General features: G+C 48.7%; 1 protein-coding gene across 7 annotated transcripts in view; it reads right to left on the bottom strand.

The window, feature by feature from the left end:
• The window catches only part of Hipk2 (homeodomain interacting protein kinase 2), a 188,910-nt gene that overhangs the window by 110,699 nt on the left and 54,758 nt on the right, over nt 1-23,453 (bottom strand). For 6 of the 7 annotated variants that reach the window (XM_005405436.2, XM_013504951.1, XM_013504952.1 and 3 more), the window contains exon 2: nt 18,959-20,042. In XM_005405436.2, coding sequence (XP_005405493.1) covers nt 18,959-20,040 — 1,082 coding nt within the window. In that variant the 5' untranslated portion in view covers nt 20,041-20,042. Of the gene's footprint in view, nt 1-18,958; nt 20,043-23,145; nt 23,221-23,453 lie in introns of those variants that run through there. The other variant, XM_005405434.2, reaches the window with a different exon arrangement.

Here is a 23,453-nt window from a genome sequence, read left to right as displayed (position 1 = left end):
TTAATTTTCTTTAGTGGATTCTCCTTGAGGGAAGGCCTAGCTCTGATGCATTACTTACCTGTAACAGGTATCCAAAAACCTGTTTCATAGGTGATACGGAAAGGAAAGCAATAAGACATCAGGATGTGGAGAAGGGCAAGGCCTGCTTATGGGATCGGGGAGGAGCAGGCTCATTGTGAGTGCTTCAGATGCGGGAAAACTGGCCAAAGGAGGCATGCAGGCCGGCGAAGCAAGCAGCACCAAGGCAAAGGGAGTTGAGGACAGCCACGGCCACACTGAACTCTGCACTTCCAGTGGCTCACCGATAGAGGGGGAAAGTAGGTGTGAAAAAACACAACTGTGATGTGCATCTTGTTTGGGGGGGCAGGAGTGATGGGGAGTGAACCCAGAGTCGTATGCATGCTAGGCAAGCATTCTTCCACAGAGCTACTCCCCTAGCCCTTTTAATTTCTTTTTTATTTTGAGATATGATCTCAACAGGTTTCCCAGGCTAGTCTTAAACTTGTGATCCACCTGCCTCAGCCTCCTGAGTAGCTGGGGTTATTGGGGTGCACCTCCATGCCTGGTTTCATGCTTTTTTCTTATGTAAGGGCTGTGAGAACTATTGATGTGGCAAGGCAGGGGTAGGCAGAGAGAATTAGTCTTCTCAGATTGAGGAAGATAGCTTATTAAAAACAAAAAGTGCCCAGGTACTTGCAGCACAAAGAAAGGGAAGCAAATGCAAAGAGGGTGAGAGAGAAGGGAAGAGCCCAAACTGTACTGAAAGGGGCAGCACCTCTCTCTGAAGTCAGCACTTCCGGGTCCAATGCCACCATGCACTTCAGGTGCCAGGCCGTGGGTGTGTTTCATTTCACCATCGGACTTTTCCAAGCCCCAGTGACCACCACTATTGCAGGGATCACAAGGCTAAATCACAAGAAGGTTATATGAGTTGCAGAGCTGGAATTTTATTGGAGGCTTGACAACTCTAAAGCCAACCATGCACGCATACACTGAAATATCACAAATAAAATCTTTTTTCTTTTCCCAACCTTCAGGCCTCCCTGTAAGACAGAGCACAACACCAGAGGTGGCCGGCTTGGCTGCTCAGGGCAACGCTAACCTCTGTCTTGTCCACTGTGTGCACAGGGCCGTGAACAGAGCAAGGGGAGCTGTGCCTCTGCTCCCCTAGTCCAAGAAATACTGAAATATTACTCGAGCTTCCAGACCAGCGCTAGAGAATGCAGAAATCGTTTCAAAAGTTTGCTTCTTGGGGCTGGGCATTTAGCCTGCCTGGCAAGTGCAAGGTCGTGAGTTCGATTCCCAGTACCAGAAAAAAAACAAAAAACAAAAAACAAAAAACAACTAGAAGTTTGCTTCTGGAAGGATTTTAAAACTCAGGTCCTAAAAGAGACTTACATTCCAGCTAGCATTTCTAACAAGTCTAGGTCCCATCTACAAATAAACCCACAAGAACCTTAACCTCAGTTCCTGGGAATGTCTCATCCCAGTCCAGCTTCTCAGCCTTAAAAAAGTGCTTTCTTTTTCTGCTTAAAAAATAGCCAGGGATATAGCTCAGCGGCACAGCACCTGCCTAGCAAGTGTGAGGTTGTGAGTTTGATTCCCAGTACCAGGAAAAAAAAATTATTGGGCAAGAGAGATAGCTCAGCAGCACATCACCTGCCTGGCAAGCTCAAGATTGTGAATTTGATTCCTGGTACCAAAAAAATAAAAAAAGAAATAATTTATTGAAATGAAATTCACATACCATAATATCAGCTGTTTTAAAGGAACAACTCACAGCATATAATACCTTTACAGTGCTGTGGAAACCACCAACTCTATCTACTTCCAAAATGTTTTCATCACTTCGAAGTAGAACCCCCGACACTTTGGGCAGTTTTACCTCATCTCCCTTCCTTCCAGGCCTGGCAACTACCAAACTGCGTGCTGTGTCTACGGACTGACCTATTCTGGATATGTCATACAAAGAGTCTCGCGAGGCTCTCTGAGAGCCTGTATAGGTACACTACTCCTGTGTTTGGACAAGTAATACTCCCCCGTATGGACACACCAAGACTGTGTTCAGTCTTCCATGAATGTCCGTTTGGGCTGTGTCCACATTTTGGCTTCTGTAAACGGTGCTTCTACGAACATGCAGGTACTACTACCTAAGCACTTGTTTTCAGTTCTTTGGGTATACAGTTAGCAATGGAATTTCAGGGATCATGCAGTAATTCAGATTAACTTTTTAAAAGAACTGCCAAGCTGTTTTCATAGTGGCTATGCCATTTTACATTCCCACCAGCAATGCATGAGGGTTCCTAAAAAAGGTTATTTAAAATGTAACTTATTAAAAAATTCCTGAAATGATTTTTGTTAATGTTGACCTTTGCAACTCATGAAAGGCTTGGGGGTTTGAGAGCTTTCCTCGACCAGGCTTTGTGAAATCTCTAATCTCCAACACCCAGTCTCCAGTATAGAGAATGTCAATCAGCAAAAGAGAAGAGACACTCAGGACATTTATAATCTAGTTCCTTGTCCAGAACTAACACCTACAAGGACACGATTAGTCAAAACAAGTACATCCACAAGTTCCACGAGATACAAGAAGGCATCTAATAGAGACTATACGTGCCGTGAGACTTTCTGGTAGAGGCGGGAGCCAGGCATGGAGGGCAGAACAGCTGAAGGAGGAGGGAAAAGTGAAACCGAGTGAGGCCTGGAAGGGCAGGTATGATAAACAAGAAACACAATAACCCACACACAGCGCTGAGCGCCGAGTGCCAGGCCTCATCGTCACGCCCCCAGCCTGCCGCCTCCAGGGGGCCCAGCTGGCTCTGCTCCTGCTGGGGCTTGGGGGCAAGAACCCAGAGGGGGAGACACTGGGGAGTGGGGCCTGCAGTCTCTCTGACAGCACAGAACGGCAGCTCATTTCCCAAGGGCTGCAGGGAGCACATCTCTTGCACAACAACTCCCTCCTACCTGCCAGGAAAGGTAATGTCATGTTTCCTTAAAAATGTTCAATTTCGGAGGCAAAACAAACGCAGCAATTCTCATGCTGTGCAAGCAAAATAGAAAGTATTTAAGTGTGGTGAGTCTTGCTTGCCAGATGGAAAGGGAGCTAACATGAATATATACATAATCCTCTCGCTTCCTCTTTATACCATGACCATGCCTGGGCCACAAGTACCTTCCTCCAGCAGCCTACCACACAGCAAGAACTGAAATTTTGTCCAGAGAAAGAACCAGTGAAAAGTAGTGGGCCTGAGCAGACCTTTGGTCAGAGTGGGCGAGCTGGGACAGGCACCCCTGTAAGATAACCAGGTGACGTTACCCCCAGCAGGACCCCGCAGCACTGCGCAGCAAGCCACCTTATGGAATGCCTGCTGCCTGACTGAGATGGTGGTCGCCTGCACTGGCTCTGTCCACACCTTGCACAGAAGTTCCTAGGGAAAGGCTGTCCAGGTCTGAAGCCATCACAGTGCCAAGCAGCAGTCTGTGCACCCCAGGGGCACACAGGTACGCCCTGGAGCACCTGCACTCACTGTGCTGCACGCCGGCCCACTTCAGTCTCTGGCATGGACCTGCGGGTCTCAGCAGGAGGTGGGGTGCTGCTGTGCCTAGCAGTGTCGACCACGACATCACTGTGCCACAGAGAACTGAGACGCTCAGATCTACACAATGTGTAGCTGAAGGCTGCACTCCTGCATGTGACAGAGAAACAAATACTCCGTGGCATTGTCTAGAGGACAGGCTGCTGCTTTATGTGGGGTGCAGGAAGGGTGAGAAGGCTCCTTCTGTACATTGCTCAGGCCAGGCCATTCTCAAGGGACTGTCCTACTCTGCGTCCAGTGGCCAGGGCTCCCTGATGTCCCTGCTTTCTGCAGCAGATGGGAATCACGTGGACAGAATGTAACAGAGGCTGTGCTCGTCACTCGGTCACTAATACACACACTGTCCCTGTGGGATGGGGTCAAGAAGGCTGTACAAGCTGCCCTCAGAGTCACTATGATGGTCAGATAGAGCTCTGTTCCAGGAAACACTCAGAAAATGTGAGTCACATCACAACCAAAGGCCTGGTCAAATGCAAACCATGTTTAGTTCCAACAGAGTGCTATGCACACAGCTTAGTGAATGGCTACTTCCCATGTGTGCACATGTGCTTTATTCTCTAAAATCTGTGTTGTTACAGTTAAGCCTCCCACCTCTGCCAGCCTGGAAATGACCTTCCTTCTCTTTGGTTCAGTTCTGTCATGAGGCCTTCTCAACCCTCTGGGTTCCAAGGGACAGTGAGACTGGCCGGCTAAGCACTCAGGCTCACTGGGGATGGGGACTGCAGTCCTGATGCTGCTACTGACTGTATTTGCTCAGAAGACATGATCTGGCTCCAAAGAAGTTGCAGCCCCCACCTCAACCCAGCCCAGCCTTCTTCCTGCTCCCTTGGGCAGAGCCATGCACAGTAGGTACGAAAAATCACCTGCCAAAGAAGGCTTAGAAAGCAAAGCTATGAGGTGAGGACGAGGGGTCATGAAATGGAGTGGAAACAAAAGGTTGGGACAAATAAAAAATAACACATTTCTCAGCAAAGATCTATCTTCTGTCCCACTGCTTCTGTCAGCACCAGCTACAACCAAATTTGGATCCGCATGACCCCAGATTGAGAGACACATGGGGACATGTGCAGGGGCAGTGCTGACACACGACAGTGCAGCAGTTAACTGGCAACACTGGGAGCTGAGCAGTCCCCTCGAGTGCTCCCAGCATCTCAGTGTGGACGGCACATCCTCTGCCGACCAGCCTGCCAGATTGCTACAGGAGAAGCTTGAGAGTGTCAACAGGTGGAGGAAAAGAAGGAAAAGCAGAACAGAACGGTCATGGTCGGAAGTCCTGCATTTGCAGTGTCTGCTACATGCAAAATATGGAGGGCAGTGAAGCCACACAGCTCCCAAGGCCTTGCAAGGAACATTGCCTACGCCCTTGTGTCCTATGAAGAGGTCAGGTCAGAGAGGCAGGGAGACTGATCCCAAGCCACAGGCTGGTGGGTTGCCAGGTGACTGTCTCCAATCCCCTTCCCTAGACTAAGCCAATGCTGGCAACTCAATTGCACTCACTGTGAAACACTCACAGGGTCCAAGAGCCCACCCCAGCCCCAACAAGTGCAAAAAGAATCTGGGGAGCAAATGAACGGACCGATGTCTAACAAAACAAATGATACTGAATGCCAAATATTGAGAGGAGGGAGATAAGTCTTCTACTTGTGGTGAAATTGGCACTTGCAGTTCATGGAGGAAATGGGGCACGGTGGATTTGGAGCTGGCTAGGGGCGAGGGCTGGGAGGGTGTCCCAGCTCAGGGAGCAGTGCAGCTGGGGAGTGGCCGGCACAGGAAGGCCCACCCTGGCAAAACCTGGGAGCTGAAGCAGGGCAGTGGGATGAGCAGAGACTCAGGAGCAGCCCTGGACAATGCTCTGGGAGACCAAAGGAAAGGGGAGCAGAGAAGGACGACTGGATGCTATTCAGAAGATATGGGGCTGCCTCAGTGGTGCCATGCGATGGGGGCTGGGTGGCAGCACTAGCATGGCAAACAAGGCACTCCCTGAGAGCTCTGCCTGACAAACACAGAGCCTTGCTTCCTAAAGTGTCATGAAGACTATACCTTAGGTGGTGCTGGGAGGCAGAGGACACTGTGGAAGGATGTTGAGGAGCTGCTGATCCTCATTTTTTCCAAGGAAACAAGTAAAAGACCTGTCTGCAATGAAGGGAAGGAAGAAGGAAGGAGCCTGCTCTGCACCCACATGAGGCCTTGGGCCTAGGAGGTGCTGCTGGTTACTCTCTGAGGCCCAGCACCAAGACCATGGAGAAGACCACCTTATACCCAAGAGGCCAGCACGTGCTCTCCAGGGAACACAAGACTTCCCCAACAAACCCGCCACTTCCCACGGTAAGCATGAGAACTCCCTCAGGTGGGAGGCTTGCTGTAGGGAAAAACACACTGTCACACACATGGGTGTGCAGCCATGGCACGGCAATGCAGGGACCAAGGATGGGAATCACAGACCCTGAAAGCCAGACGGAAAGATTCCAGCACCCTTAATGCCCCATCTGGACTCCACAGTCTTGACATTTCAGCAGTAAGTTCATTGTCCCTTCACCCCTCTGCTTCCAAAGTCACCCTCTCAACTTGGAGAGGACAAGCCGGTGACCTATGAACACACAAAAAAAGACAATGCTCGCTACTGGCGCTTCCACCACTGACGGCTGTTTATTCCCAGAGCTGTTCTCATAGGCTCCCGTCCGGCCATTTCCAGAAATGACTACTACCCTCCTCCCGACCATCCTGTGACAGGATGGACATGATATCTTTTACCCAAACAGAACACAGCAAAACAGAAACAGGAAGACAAATTAGGCAAGACTTCTGGTTTAAAATTAACAGCTTCCTCAGGACTGTTCAGGAGTAAACAGATTTCAGATTTTAATTTTAAAATTATTTAAAAAGCAAATGTTTGAGCCCTCAGACAGACTTGATTTACCCACCCCACCGAGAGTACAGAGGGCCATCTCCCAGCTGCTGTCAGGGTGGACATCTGGTTTCACGAGTGCGAACGTCACCTGACTCTCTGGCTGCTGGATCTATTTATATTGCGGGGGTTCACACTCAGTGCATTTTCACCGCCACAGAAGTTCTGACTCACACACACACATAAAGGCCCAGACATTCTTCACTGGAGGCCAGTGGATGACCACAATGGTGCCAGCAGTCTGTCTGTCATATTCTGGTCACAGAACTTTCATTTCCATGGTCAACATCCATAGAAGTAAGGCTGGCACTGGAGGCCCTTCCCCAGGATGGGAACCACGGCTGGGGGCCAGGGGGCTCCACACACAAGGGTGCCAGAGACCAGCCCTCCTGTCAACACTGAATAAACACCCCACATATCAACACACATGCCCCACAAACCCCACATGCCAAGACATACTTAACATACATGTAGCAATATATCTCCCATACCACACATGCCAACATACATACAGTAGCACACCTCACATGCTGACACACACATCCACACTACTCCCAGCATACACACACACACACACACACCCCCCATGTGGCAACACTCCCCACACCAACACACACATGATGGCCTTCAGGTGAGGCTGTGAATAAGGTCTCCAGCCTCAGTCTGGTCCTCTCTGGCCTGGGATATCAGCAGTCGTGAGACTCAGGGCAGAAAGTACTGGACAGCCTCAAGTAAGGTCTAGTGTCCTCAGGATGCACTGTACCCCATTCTGCCACTCTCCCCTACCCTCTGAGCCCCACCACAGGCTGCAGAACATCCGAGGTCACTTTGGGTATCCACAGCACCTGCACGGGTTGGTCAGAAATGGTGTGACACCTTCGTCCCTGCAACAGCCAAGTTCTGTCCCCTCACTCAGTCACTCTGTCCCCACTTGCTAATCCTTTCCTGATCCCAGAAGGAACCCACAATACTTCTGCTTTTAGACCCTCACTCCACCCCATGAGCACTTCTGAGTGGCCGACAGAGCTGGGTCTCAAATCCCAAGAAGCTTGGCTGTGCTGGTGACGCAGGCTTGGAGCAGCTACTGATGACGCCAAGGTCAAGTGCACGCATGCTAGGGTGAAGAGAGGCGCAGAGCCTGGAGAGAGGACGGCTGTCACCGACAGGGCTGCTGTGCGAGCGTCCAGGCGGGTGGGGGTAGGTCGCATGCATGCAGCTGTCTTCTCCCACACTCACAACAACCTCAGGAACTGCTGTTTTCCCTCCCAAAGGAAAGAAAAATTAAGCCTCACAAAGGTTTGGAACCTGCCTAAAGTCACACAGCTGAGAAGGCAGCAGATCTGGAATTCAAACCCAGGTCTGCCTGCCACATGCAGTATGATGATAAAAAATAGCGATGATGCTAACAGCAGTACTATTTTTTTAAAATGACAGCTAGCATTACTGTGTGTTTACTATGTGCAGGCGCGTGCTGAGCAGTTTATGATGAGCTTTATGCTCTCTGGGAAATCTCTGTTCATTCAGCCGTTCAGCACGAAGACAAAGTTCCAGGGGACGTGAGTCGAATGCCCACAAAGCCTCGGGACCAGAGAGCAGACAGGAGGCTGTGGGCCCAGAGCGAGGCCCATCCTCAGCTCCCCAAGATTACAGTCAGGCCCTGCTGTACCGGGTCTTCTCTGTGCTGGGCACTTGCTTCCAATTTCCTATGCAGGGATAATGGGACAAGACAGATGCTGACTGACTTCAGGGAACTGGTCTGTTAGAAGGCGAGTCAGCTGTCTTTAGGTTTTAAACTGGGGCCTCACAGGTGGGGACACAAGCTGGGAATAAATACTCTCGGTGAAGATGGGAGTGGTGGCACATACCGATGAGTCCAGCACTCTGGGAGGCTGAGGCAGGAAGACTGAAAGTCTGAGCCTTGCCTCAAAATTTAAAAACAACAGAACATTTTTTTAAGGACTAGGGATGAAGCCCAATGCAAAGACCCTGGGTTAAATCCCTAGTACTACAAACAAGCAAGTAAACAAGCAAACAAAAACCATTCTGGGTGGGAGATACATGCTTCCCAAGAAGGTGGACTGGGAGCTGCTGTGACCCAGGGCTTGGAGCTCTGGATGCCACAGGTTCAAGGCTTAATCAGCAGTGAAAGCCTGGCTGCATGTGAAGGTTGCTGGTAGGTGACAGTGTGAGCTGAGCTAAAGAGCAGGTGAGGCCACTGTCCCCATTCACCTGCTTAATCAGACACGCACTCTTTCCGTAAGTAAGTCTGCAGGGTAGTGACTGCATCTGTCAGGCATGGATGGAGAAGCGTGGCTGTCCCCCACCTGCCTTGGCTGTTTCTCCAGCACTTGGGTGCATGCCACCCGCTCAGGCACCTCTGCGTCCCATCTCAAGGCACAGGTGACCCAGCGTGGCAGGCAGGCCAGCCAGCTGAAAGGGAATGGAGGCGAGGTTCATTCTTCTGAGCCTCACATTTCCAACTCCCCCAAAACACGATGTAGAGATCAACTCTGAATTGTTAGACTGCAGTTCTTAAATTTGCCCACAAAGGCATTTCCCTGTGATTCCCTTTCTGTTCACAAATGCCACATGTGACTGGTGGGGAGGACAAAGACCAGTGGCCCAGGCTCACCACATTGGGTCCCCTGGAGTGTGGGTGCCCACTCACTCTGGCTTTTCTGCCTTGGAGCAACCTCAGAGCCACGTCAGAACCTGCTCAGGTCCACCTTCCACAAACTTGGCCCCCAAGAAAGTACAGTGACGTAAAGCCCTTGAGGGCATCTCAACCCCAGGGAACAGAGCCCAGGGCCTCCAGCAGCCCCTAGTAATGGCACCCAGCATCACTCTCCTATCCCTCCCTCCTGCTTCCCGGGACCCCCCCAACTGGCTACCTATCATCGAGCCCTTGCCTCAGGTTCTGCTTCTGGGAAATCCAAGTTAAGACAATCACTCCAAAATATCGCACCTCAGCCTCTACCCAGCAGCTAGGGCCACGTGCCTGACAAACCCCAAACCCTGATCCTCCACCTGGCCCTGGCTGTGGGTTTACTAGGCCCCGTCACCCTTTTTAACAGCTTGCATGCATTGGTGGCCAAGGAGGGCAGAGAGGAGTGGGGAGCTCCATATTCACTCTGTACCTGCTGGCAGAGGGTGGGGGGGCAGAGCTTGGCAAGGCAGGGGCAGGGCCCAAAAGGCCAGGGAGAATAGGCAGAGTGACTGGAGGGCAACTCAGGCTCTGCCTTCTCAGTCTAATGAGACATGCAAGCCAGGGTGGATTAGAGGAAGCAGGAAGGGAAACACTTCTGTTCACAGGCTGGAGTAGACCCTGCATAGCTGAAGCCACTCCTATTCAAAACCTCAGCACAAACAGTGTCTGAGAGTGCATCTTTGGAATTCAAAAAATTGTCCAATGCATGAATGAGAATTGTAGCTCCAGAGTCAGCTGTGACTACAGGGAGAGTCAGGAGCTACTTAGCAATGACTGCCATAGCTATTATAAATCATGCAAAAGCCAGTGACATCTACTTTCTCACCCCTACCCAACCGTAGATGTTCACCCCCACATCAGCCACTCTTTGCCACTTTGCCAGCCTGCATGACCCCTCCCATCATGTTTACCTACAGTTTCTGTATCTCTCCCATCACTATACTGGGCCTCAGGGGCCTGACCAAATAAATCATGTCAGAAAGATCCATAGCTCAAGGTCTGCTGTCACTGGGCAGTCCTGATCTCTAATCTTCAGGGTACACAGTACACTCCCCATGAGATGCAACTCTAGAGCCTAAGCTATCTAGAGTGACAGTTCCCAAAGGATGACAATAATAATGATTTTTTTAAAAAAGTGGCAAGACACTTTGGAGGTGAGGATATGTTTACGGCACAGATCACAGCAGTTTCACAGGTATACACTTCTCTACCAACTGGACAAGTTACAGATGTTGAATGTAAATAGCTTTTGTATGTCAGTCATACCTCAATCAAGTGATTTTTTAAAAAGCAGTCAGAAGCCGGGTATGGTGGCGCAGGCCTGTAATCCCAGCATTTGGGAGGCTGAGGCAAGAGGATTGTTGGGAGTTTGAGGCCAGCTTGGGCTACAAAGTGAGCTCAAGGCCAGCCTGAACTGCACAGTGAGACCCTGTCTCTAAATAAATAAATAAAAACTGCACAGCGAGACCCTGTCTCCAAAAAAATTAAAAAAGCAGTCAGGTATGGTGGCACACACCTGTAATCCCAGCTCTCGGGAGGGTGAGAGAGATGAATCACCATTTCAAGGCAAGCTTGGGCAACTGTCTTGGTTACTTTTCTCTCATTGCTGGGACAAAATACCCAATGCCCAAAATTAAGGAAGGAAAGGTTTATTTAGTTTACAGTTCGTGGAGGTTTCAGCCCATACTGGGCTGGCTCCAACGCAGAGTGGCATAAGGCAGAGGGCAACAGTTTATGGCAGAAAATAGCAAAAGCAGCAAGAGCAAAAAAAGTGGGGGGGAGGGGAGCAAGTCTCTTTCCCTCCCTTATATTGTAAGCAGGCTCCCCTCACCCAGAGGGCGTGTAGCAGTCCTATAATATCCGCACCCTCCTCTTGCACAGGCTCAGGATGAATACAAAGTAAGGACCCTGGCCCCTTGCTCAGTCACTTAACCTTCTAAACTTCTCACACTGACACAGTGAACAACATCCCAGAGCAGTAAGGGCATGGCCTTTTCACTCCAAAATGTAGAACTGCTGAGTCAATTTAGCGAAGCATCTAGACTCCTCAAGTTGACACAATGTAGCAACCGTAACAGCAACACAGTGGACCCTGTCCCAAAGTACAAAACGAAAAGGGCTGAGGATGTAGCTCAGTATGAAGGCCCTGAGTTCAATCAACAGTATGTGAAAAATTGTGGAGGGCCTTGTCTGCTACCTGCTGCCACCCCACCCCAGGGTGTGACTGAGCAGCGCAGGAGTGTCCACGTCTAACAAGCACCTTGGGTGATTCTGGGCTGGGAGCATCCTTGGAGCTCACCTTGAAAATGACAGAAGCTGTATTTTGAGCCCAAGTGTCATTCCAACCCTCCCACCTTCAAGTTCAGAGACATGCAGCTGGCAGCTCTACAGGTGAGGCAGAAAGCTGGGCCAAATTTCCAGGACTGATGCCTCTCCTGCACTGGGCCTATCTCCAGGGATGCTTCTGTAGGCTCACAAGACTGGAAGAGCTGTATGTCCCTGTGTGTTCAGGCAGTGTGTGTCTCCCTCCATGTAGTGCACACGTCAGGACCTCTGTATGGAGCGCTAGTGTCAGCTTCTCCATACTAAGTTTCTCACAAGTACACTGTCTGCATGGTGGGCATGGGCATAGACTCTTGTCTGTCCATGTGTGCAGGGGGCTGCAGCAGCTGGACAGAGATCCACTCAAACCCAGGTAGAGCTTCCTATTTCCATTATTTCATACTTATTAACATTAGGCCGTTACAGACACTGATTAATAAATGCCAAAAGAAAAACTTAATTTCCAAGTATTTCACTGTACAGCTGAAGGTCTCAGAGACAATTAAAGGAAATTTGAAAATAACCTACCAGCTTTGAAAACTTACTCATTTCTCCACAGATGAGAAGCTGCAACCCTAAAAGCTTTCACATAAGTACAACTGGGCAGATGAGATCATCGATGGGTTGGATATTTTTTACTTACTATCTTTAAGTGTGAACCAGCGCCTCCTCCTATTATTCTAGTAGTAACAGAAGACACATTAATTTATGTTTTTTTTTTTTCTGATACCAGGAATCGAACTCACGACCTTGCGCTTGCCAGGCAGGCGCTGTGCCACTGAGCTAAATCCCCAGCCCAAGACACATTAATTTAAAAAGTTACTGCCCACAATGCAACAACTCTTGGAGCTCTTCTTTTCAGTCATACATACTTTGAATCAGTCACTTTTTACACACCATAGTCTGCACACGTACTACCATTTTAAAAAATGATTTGTTTGTGGCTTCATAAAGTTATGTCCCTCACTGGAGTGACATACCTCCAGTCCTGAGAGTAGCATTCTGGAATATGCTTTGCTCCCTGGCGAGGAGGTCACAGAAGGTTCCCAGCCTGGTTAATGAGGCACAGGAGAAAAAACTGCTTCCTGACCACCAGCTCTGGCTGATCACCTGGGGAGCACAGGCCCTAGTCACAGTAATCCAGACAGCAGAGTGTGGCCAGTCAGGCTGACATTTCTACTGGCCATGACTAGAAACAGTCATCTAGGAGCAGACCCAGAATGACAGCTAAGGAGTCTCTTCTCTCCTTTCAGAGCCTATTGCTTTGGAGAGGTGGTGAAATATGAAACCAAGTTCTAGAAGACCAGAGCTGTAGAACTGTACCTTAGAGAAAGCAATATCATTAATTGAGGTGGGGGCGTAGAGAGACAGACAAGACAGACAGACACCAAGCCAATTCTGCAACCTGTAACACAATTCTGTGATTAAAGCAACAGACAAGTTATATGTACTAGAAGTGTCCACATTCAGACTGCGGGGGACAGAGGCAGATTCCTCATTAAAAGCAAGGGTCTCTTCCCTTTATTCCTGAGTAACTTCCATGGCCTCCTAGCCTTTGGACCTCCCTACAACCTGTTTTTGTTTGCTCATTTATTTTGCCCTTCTGGTTGATGATACCATTATAAACTTCATAGGAATACTCCTTTGTTTAAGAATTTACAGACAGCTCCCAACACTGTTACTGACTACAGCCAAGGCCTCAGCTTATGTTTGAAGCTCTCAGCTGTCAGACCTCACTCCTAAGCACTGCTTTCCAAAGGGATGGCCTTCCCATGTATCCCCTTCCTTTCTCCATCCTCCCTTCTTCCTCCAATCTCCATAGCTCCAGAGGACCCCCAGCCCCCCTCACATTTCCTTAAGACCCACTCAAGTTCCCCTCACTATAGCTCTAGCTCTATATGTAAACCATTCCTATTTACCCATCTTGCAAAATCTCTCACTGACTCTGAACTTCTTGAACTGCTTTTGCTCACTACTATTTCCCTACAGTCTGCAAATAATAACTTCACAATAAATATATCCATGAATTACTGGACCCCTGGAATATCAAAGCTTCAGAATTATATTCTGGGAAATTACTTTGGTGTTTTCATCTTCTGAGAAATTGCAAGTTCTGCAAGATTAGAGAGCATGCCTTACATTCTTACCCAATATCTGACAAATTGAATCAAATTAAAATTAATTTCCACCTTTACCTAAAATGACTATAGAATCAACTTGAAAGAAGTCTTCAGAAAAAGACTACCTAGTCATGCATGGTGGTGCATGCCTATAATCCTAGTACTCAGGAGGCTGAGGCAGGAGGATTGTTGGGAGTTCAAGGCCAGCCTGGGCTACAAAGTGAGCTCAAGCCCAGCCTGAACTGCACAGCGAGACCCTGTCTCAAAAAGACCAAAAAAAAAAAGGTTAACTACTTACCAGTCCAATTATTCAAATATAGGGTGACCAAAACTTGCATATTCTTTCCATTAATTTTATAGGATAATATAATAGGAAATATAAAAACAACAATTTTATCAAATGTATTCAATACAAGAATCAACTGGTTGAAATGACACCTGCCCGAGCAAGGCTCAGGACACTCAGTATGTAAATAAATGAGCTGTCTGAGTGATGGTTGGGGTAGACTGCTAGGTGGTTAAATTATTCTGAAAATAATTTCTTATGTCCTAGATTTTTTTCTCTTCTTTTATGTCCTAATTTTTTATGCCCATTTTTAGGATCCTCGTAATGGTCTTAAGTGTCTCCAAAAAAAAAGGCTGCACAAAAAACCATTTTCAATATTGCAGAGCAAAAATGGAATTCTATAAATTTTAATCACTGATTGTCTTTTGCCTGAATAGTGTATTTTTTGTATTTTCTGAGTTTAGTATTTGTTCTTATTTTTAGTTTGCTGAGAATGAAAATACCCCAGTACCCATTTTTTGCTTGCTAAGAAAGAAAGAAAAGAAAGGCAAAGAAAACAGAAACCTCAAAACCTGGCATCCGTATAGAATTAAATAAGGAGAAGGCAAGGCATCCAGGGTGAGCTAATACACATGAGTAGGATTACCTGCCTCTGGCTCCTTTGGGTGTGAAAGCCTGAAAGGCGACACCACTAAGGAAATCCCTCTCTCCCCCCAGCAGTGTTTCTCAAAGAATGGTTCTAAATCCACTAGCACCGCCCATCTCCACTTTCAAGCAAGGGTAGAGACTACGGGGAGCACAGGGCTCTCTCCCGGAGGAGGGTGTACTAGCTCTGGGACAGGATTCCGGTAGAAATCTCTCTTAACAAGCTCTCCAGGAGATATGTATGTCCAACAAAGTTTAAGAACTAGTGCAGCTGACAGCTGACCATGTAACTGACCTTCAAGTTGAAAGGGGATACCCCTGCATCAGACATGAAAAACCTGAAAAAGCACCCTTGTTTCCTGAAAAACACGGGTTTGCCTTGTGGACTATCAATACCAACAAGGCCCCAACCTCAGCCAAGCAAATGCCTAACAGCTGTGGGAAAGAAGTGGCTCCCAGGATATTGCCTCCTTTCCCAGGTCCCCCAGGGTGAGGACAGAGGCCTCTATTACTGTTTCCTGGCCACCAAGTGGGGATGACGGTAGCTGATTCATTTAATACGGTATGAATTATAATAATGAAGGGCCACGTAAGTGCTCCTCTGTTTGAAAGTGAGATGTCCCCAGTGGCTAATGTGTCAGACTCAAATATAGGAACTCCTGGGGAAAACAGGCACTGCAGGGCAAAGGCCAATCTGACAGCCCTGCCAGGAGGCCACCTTAATGTGTGATGACATCTGTGTCCCAGGTAGCTCAAATGTGCAGACAGTCTCTCAATGTCCCCGACAGTTTCTTCCTTCTCAGAAATGGGCCTTAACAGTGGATAATCAAAGATCTCCTCTTGCCTCCTCTCCCCCAGGTAACAGCAGAGCAATCAGGAAAATCAGCCTGATAAATGTGGCCTGGAGTTAGCCCTCTCACACAGCTAGGATGAGCAGTGACAGAGTTAAAGACTGTCCTCAAAAGCTCCTATCGATCTGTGAGGCAGCAGAACACCCCAAGGCTCAGATGTGGGCCAGGGAGTGACAGAGCATTGGGACCAATTTGGACATGAAGCCTAATTCCAGGCAGAAAAGATGAGTTGCTTTGACACTGCCTGTGCCCTTGGCCTTGGGGCTGGTCATAGTGAGGCCATGAGGACCCAAATGCCACGGTACCCATGACAAGAAAGAGACTGCCCTGTCCAGAATTTTAGGCAACAGTCACTTAAAGCCTAAAGAAAAGGGGTACAGTCACACCCAAAGGAAGGGCCTCTCAGAGGGAAATGGTGTGCACCCAATGTGAGTGTGTGTCTGTACTGGCGTGACAAGGCCTGGGACTGTCAGGAAGCTAGTCACCCCCATCACCCCCACCTTGGGAGGAGAGCTCTGAGAGGCCTGATCTGACAGAGGGGGTGACCTGAGCAGTCCAGGAAGCGGACTCAGACCTGCCCCCTGCTCTCACACAGACTCCTACGCCCAGACTTCCTGTGACCAGAGCCCGAAAGCCAAGTCCGTGGGGAGGAGTCACACGGACAGAAGGGCTTAAGAGTCCCCAACTGAGCTTCTTCCATACATCAAGTTTTTGCTCCAAGGGTGTGTTTTCTGTTAAACACAGATTTTACAGACTTTCTACAAGTTGCCATGCTCAATTTTTAGCAAATTTTACTGAAGCCGTTTCTGTTCACCAACAGCAGTGCAGGTTAACTAAACAGTGAAACTCCGTGCAGCCCCTGACTTGGCTGCGGTTCATCCTAAACTCAGGCCAAGATCTGGGAAGAAATAGCCTTTGGCGTGCTGAATTTGCAAACCTAGACAGAAAGTGACAAGAACAGCCTCCTGCTTGCTGCGAGTAGAGAGTTAGCCCCAGCACCTGCCACTCCACAGGCATGCTAGTACCCACATGGGGCGGCCGCGCAGAGCTGGCTCTCCAGGAAGGTCTGGGCACATTCCTGGGAGAACCACAGAGCATCTATCTCTGCCAACTCCCCCTCTGGGCACAAGGAGGTGTCCACGGTTTCTGGCCCTCCAGGCCCCACTTGAGCACCGGGCACACCTTTCCCTCCATGCCAGGGGTCCGGCAGCACACTGCAAGGCTGAGTTAGAGAAGAGAGGGAGATGGCCAGGGCTGGCAACAGATCTGTCCCTCCTGAGAAAGCAGAGGCTCTTGGGGCTCCTCCTAACTTCGGAATCAGAGGAAAAGACTCACCAAAGGCCAGACCGAGGAGGCTAGCTACGACCTGCTCTGACCCAGGAACACCCTTCCGAGGGGAATGGGAAGAGGGAAGACAGCCAGGTGGAGAAGCTTTGTGAACTGGCTGAGTGAAGACCCCAGTGACAGGGGCTGGGAGCAAGGGGGGGTGGGGGAGCGTTGCAAGAGCACTGTGGCAGCACGGCTGGGCCCCAGAGGAGCAAGCTGGGAAAAGGGGCTGGAGGCCTCAGGAGTGGGTAACAGGTCAGCAGTGCCAGCTGTGCTCTGCCACACTTTGCAGCCCATCTTCTGCGGCCTTGGACGGGGCGTGGAGAAAGCATATCCACCCGAGGTGTGGGCAGAAGGTCCCAGGTGGCGAGGAGTCGTGGGACTCTGCTTGTACTTCCCCCAGGCCTATTTCAGACGTGGGTCAGCCCGAAGTTCTCTAGGGAGCTTGCTGTTTCTCACCACTTTCCTCCCCCAAGGACGGTTCAGCACTCCCTCAGGTGCAGCCCATCCCTGTTCCACAAGTCCAACCCTTGCTTTCCATCTCTGCCAGCTCCTCACCACACCACCACGTGGGCTGGCCCCATGCACAGCACAGGCTGCTGATGGGGGCCCTGTTCACAGCTCAGGAAGAAGGTGCACAGGCGGTAGGTAGGCAGGCGGCCCAGGTCAGGTGGCAGAGGGATCATGGGCAGCCCCCGGCTGTCCTGACTCCAACGCCTGTGCTTTATCCCATCCCACCACAGCAGCGGTTTTCAACACTGGCTGCACACTGGGGTCCCGAGGAAAGGTGGTCAAACAACACCTGTGCTGAACCCCACCACAGAAGTGTGGGTCCTGTTTATGGGGACTAGGTCCCCTGTATAACCACCCCTGCCCCAACTGTAAACTCCAGGACAGCAGGGCCTCATCTACATCCCTGCATCTGGCACTATGCCCCGCCCATGTTAGAGGCAAATGTCTGAGGGAATGAGTCTTTCTCGTATTATCCCAAGGGGTAGTGTGTTGGAAGCGTGGCCCTCAGTGTGGCAATGGTGGCAGGTGGGAAGAGGCGGGGCCTGGATAGAGGTCACCGGCTGCATTTCCCTCAGAAGGGCTTAAGGTAGGGCCAGCCATGTGGTACAGGCCTGTAACACCAGGGACTTACAGGCTGAGAGAGGAGGATTACAAATTTGAGGCCAACCGGAGCAATTTAGTGAGACCTTGTCTCAAAAAATAAAGTGCTGGAGGTGCAGCTCAGTGGTAGGGTGCTGTGTAGAACGTGTATAGCTCCGGGCTCAAGCCCCAGTATCATAAAACCAAGCAATCCATCAAAAACCAAAAGGAAGGAGTTAAGGTACCAAACCCCAAGTTAATCCTCTCGAGTGCTAGTTGTTGTGAACACCTGAGCCTGAGTCACTCTCTGGCTTCCTGTCTGGCCATGTGACTTTTGGTTCCCATACGCACTCCACCACTGTGGTGCCATCTGCCACAAAACCCGCACTAGAGTCAAGATGATGCTGGCACCATGCCCCTGAACGTCCAGCATGGTGAGCTAGATGAACCTCACTTTTTATAACGCTACCCACCCCTGGGCGTTTCATTAAGTAACAAGATGTATCTAATTCTTCCATCCAGGTACAAAGCACAGTGCTTCCCCTCCTCCAGGCCCTTCCACATGGATACAGTCTTCTCAGAACATCACCTTCAACCTGCTGCTCTTGGCTATTCAAATTTCCAAGGCTTGCTCCAAGTTGAGAGATACACATTTAAGAACCCCCCAACCTGTCCCAACTCTCTTTTCAACCGTCTCTCCCACTCCTCACATACTCTGATCTGGCCAGGCAGCAGTCTGTCTTGTCTCCTGGAGGAGGCTTGCACAATGCTGCCACCTTGCCTTTGAATGGCGTGCCAACGCCCTCTCTCTCCACCAGCTGTCTAGATCCTCCACATCCACGAGGACCCAATTTCTCTGTTCTGTTCTTCTCTCATTCCCAGCAGTGCTTTCCAGCTCTAACGTTATGACCAAGAACTTTACTTGGCTCCATTCTTGGCTTCTCATTGTCATTTCAATGTGCCCACATCCTAACTGCCCAATACATTACTGTCACATGAGGACAGTACCCACTAGCACACCCTGTCTCCCTCTTGGTGACGACACTGCATTCTCAGTGAGTGCTCTGGGCCTTTCAAGACCCGACTGTGCGGGGGCCAAGAGTCTTACCTGTAATACCGGGACTGCAAGTAGGTGGAACACACGGCCTTGGACACGTGACTGGCAGAGCCGAAGTCGATGACCTTTACTCTGTATGGTTGTCTGGATGGATCCACCAGCATGATGTTCTCTGGTTTGAGGTCGGCGTGGATAAGACCCAAGCTTTTGAGTTTCATCAGGGCTGTGGCTACCTGCTGGAGGACTGGGCGAATGTATTTGAGGGGCAAGGGGCTGAACTTGTTCTGCTTGAGAAAGTCATAGAGGTTCTGCTCCAACATCTCAAAGACCAAGCACGTGTGGTTCTTGTGCTGGAAGCACTCATAGGCCCGTACGAAGTTGTAGTCATCAGCACTCTCTGTGCTCAGCCGGGCCAGGATGCTCACTTCTATCTGGCCCTGCCGGGCGTACGAAGGATGATTCTTAAGGATCTTGATGGCCACAATTTCATTGGTGCCCCGTTTCCAGCACTTGACCACCTGCCCGAACGTCCCTCGGCCCAAGAACTCCAAAACCTCATAAGTGTTGGTCATGGAGCACAGCACTTCATGCTGCACCAGCTGATAGTCACCTTCACTGTTGGAGCCACTGTTTTTGGAGGTGGCAGTGGATGTAGTGGCAGTGGCTACAGTGGCCCCGCTGGCATTATTCTGAATCATGGGTGGATGCTCTTCAATGATCTGTACGCTGCTTGTGTTCTCAATCTCCTCACTCTTACGTTTGAGTCCACATTTTTGGTAGGTATCAAGGAGGCTCACAGTGCTGCGACGCATTAGGTTATGTGGTCCGCCGAGGACTTGCCCCGTGACAGAAGTGCTACTTGCTGATGTTACGACTATGTGCCCGGTGCTTCCTGGGAAGATGATGGTCTGCTCGTAAGGTAGGCTTGGGTTTGGGATTGGCAAAGAGGTGCTGACGGTTGTGGTGGCTGGCTGCGAAGGCGGGATGTTCTTGCTCTGGCTGTACACTTTGCTGTGGGAGCCGTACCCAGTCATGTCCCAGTTGGAACTCGGCTCGACTTTCAGTTTCTTCACACTACAGAAGGCACTTGACTGAAGGGTGTGAGGGGAGAAAACTTGCACATGTGAGGCCATACCTAGAGAAAAAGAAAGGGAAAATATATACATATTTGAGGTGGTCTTACATGCATAACTTCAGCAGATTCATCTGGATTCTGATCAATGGCTCGAGTCATATTTTCCTCCAACTTAAAAACAAGTTTATAAAATGCTCTGTGCCACCAGATGCACATTCTTATCTCCTGCTTTGTGGAACCAAGTGGTTCTGGCGTTCCAACCGCCACCAAGAGGAGGCCAGAAGAAGCAGTCACGATTCACATAACGAATTAGGGTGTCAGGACTTTGTTACGCATGAAGTTTTATGAATATTATTTATGGTGGAAGTAGATCCTTCTTCTACTCTCAGACTATATCAAGTGGCCCAGGTCACTGTCATACATAGCTCCACCACATGTTGGCTCTGCCTTGCCAACAGACCCTGAGAGCCAGGTTCCCTGCAATGCGGAAACATCTTCCCAAGCAGGCCCCATCATGGGGCCACTCATGATCTGCCGAATTCTGGATGAGACATCATTACTGCCTGGTATCTTGGTTGTCTTAAATGGATTCTGCAGGGTTGAAGGGATTAACAGTCCATCTGATGGCTTCAACTAAAAAAGCCTAAAACCTTATATCAGCCTTCTAGGCAGGGGGAGTAGGTAGCATAATTCATGTGTTTCATTCACTCACTTTTTCTGCTAAATTCATGTATCAATAAATAACCTTCACTAGAAAATAACTAGAATTTCCTACCAAGGTGACCACAATTCAAGTAACCTTATAAATCTTTCAGACCATTATTCTAGAATAGTTGTACGGTTTATAACTATGGTGAGGCTAAAAACAAAAGGAAAAAAAAAAATCATACAAAATGTCTTAAGAAAAAATAATGACGAGAAAGGTTAAGTCCTTAAGGGTAAAAGTAGAAACAAATACTGCCCGTCCTCTAAGCTGCAGTGATAAACACATCTCACTTCTGATAAACACTTCGGTGTTTGCAGTTCTGTGAGCTGCCAGCACTACCAGGAATGGTTATTTAACATCTCCCCTTCATCCTCCCTTGCCCACCCTCTCTCAGCAGGTGATCCACCGACGACTTCACCCAGAAGCCAGGGTTCGGCCTGATTTTCCCCTTTTCTCTGCTGCTTCATTTCAAAACACTCCTGTATCTACATCCATCCTCCTCCCTCTAGTCCGTCCCTCAAGTCCCAGAGGAAGATGTGTTCTCCTCTCTAACTCTAAAATCCCCATCCATGTGATCCCTCTTCTCCCACTTTCTCTGAAAGTTCCTCTGCTGTTCTTTCTCTTGTGGCTTTCAACTCTGCCCTGTTAACTAGATCCAAGTCCCTGATGCGTATGGAACAAAGGTTGGCCAAAGAAACCACAGATGTAATCTTTTGCTCCTGCCCTCACGTGTACACGCACTCAGACTCACACAGAAGGCAAGAGGAGCACCAGCCATACTCCTCCCTCTAACTCCTTCCTTCTTAAAGGCAGGTCAGGGACGTTAGCTCCCCTTTCTTCACCACTCACTTCTTAATCCATCTCCCCCTCCCCCTATTCACATACATATGCCTGAGTTCTTAAAGGTAAATGACTTCCTAATTGCCTAATCCAGTGGCCTTTTGTCAGCCCCTATTCTCCTTAACTTCTCTGCAACATCTGATACTGCTGACCACAACTTCCTTCTCGATGTTCTTATCTGGCTGGTGTGAATCAGTAACCTCCTCCCAGTGTCCACTGCACACTCTATGCTTGGGTGCCTCCTCTTCCTCTTTCTTCTTTCAAGTCCTGGCATTTCCAATGTCCTGACTCTGTTCTCTCAAGTCATCCATTTAAACAGTTTAAACTGTCATCTCCATGCAGGCAACTCCCACATGTTTATCACAGGCCCAGCCCCCCTCCTATGCTCCAGTGATATACTTTTGCTTCCTGCTTTGACATCAAAGATGATGTTCCAAAGCTGAACTCCCTATCTTTTCCTACAAACCAAACCTCATCCTCCATCCTGACATCTGAATTTCTATTCATAAAATACTCTTCTAGTTACTTAGTTTCCAACTGGCTTTACATTGGATGATTCTTTACCTCCACAGGCATACACAGAAGGTACCAAGTCTCAATTTCTCCTTCCTTCAAGTGTCTCGCATTCAATTCTTTATTTCTCTCTCTTTTTTTTATTATTTTAAAGAGAAAAAAACAACAAAATAACAGAGACAAAAACAAAACAACACAAAAACAATAAAAATGATACAGGATTTCAAAACAAGATGATAGAATTAACAATGGCTGTTACATTACACATTGTTATCTTTAATGAAGTTGCTCAGATTACCAGATGTAAGAATATAAGATTGATCAAACAATTAAAGAAAATAAAAAGTAATAAAATACACATTAGAAACAATACAGAGCTTCACTAAACAAGATGGTAGAATTCAACAATGCTTGTTATATTGTATATTGTTGTCTTCAAATTAGTTGTTCAGATTACCAGATATAAGCATGCAAAATTGGTCAAGAAAAAAAAAAATGTAAACATTAACTGTTCCTCTCAATACACCAATAGATATCAGCGGTACAATTTCCCACTTTTGTAGGCTGAAACATTTGTCACTTTCCAGTCATAGCAATGATGCAGATACAAACATCTGTTCTACCTGAGCACTCCTTCTCCCTTTAAAGTACCTACACTTGGCCATGACTTATCCTCCTAAAACATCTCTGAACATTTCAATCCCCTACCTAAAAATTTTCAATGACTCCTAAGTGTCCAAGAGGACTCGACACTACATTTTTGCTCCAACTACCTCACTGGCTCCAACTTCAACCATTAACCTCCCTGAACTCCCACTTACTGAAACGGGTCTCTCACGCTATGGAGACTGTTCCCTGCACTTCCTAGCATCGCACTCACATTGCATTCCCCCACCTGGCATGCCTCCAGTGCTTCTCCTATTCACCTGCAAGCCAGTGGGTGCAGATCTCTCCTTTTCCAGACAACTCCAGCCCAAAGAGATTATTCCCAATTCTCTGTTCCTCTGGCATGTAACAACCCATTTGACCACAAATAGTGTTTCTGCCTTATCAAATCTCTTCTCTTCCTTGTTGGATTATTTATCATTTGTGCTGTTTACTTACATGTTTAGGCCACGTTTCCATGACCAGACTATATTCTGGTGGCAAGAGCTGCAGTTCATTCTCCACGCTTCTTTGTGCTTCCCCAGAATTAGGCCAAGTTATGGCACATGGTGGGCAGAGAGCTGATGCAATAAAGCTCTCTAGCTGGCCAGGCCTCTGGGAGCACTTAGCTTGCTGACCATAAAGCAAACACCAGTCACATCAACAGAACCTGGTTAACTCTGGAAGTTAAAGAAAAATCTGCCAATAAATCAAGATTTTAAAAACCAAAGCAGAGGCTGGGTGTGATGGCGCACATCTGTAATCCC

The sequence above is a fragment of the Chinchilla lanigera genome, unplaced genomic scaffold, assembly GCF_000276665.1.
Source record: "Chinchilla lanigera isolate Chin_1 unplaced genomic scaffold, ChiLan1.0 scaffold00093, whole genome shotgun sequence".
Classification (NCBI taxonomy): Eukaryota; Metazoa; Chordata; class Mammalia; order Rodentia; family Chinchillidae; genus Chinchilla; species Chinchilla lanigera.
Note: the sequence above shows the minus strand (reverse complement) of the source record. Positions and strands in the feature narration are given on the sequence as shown.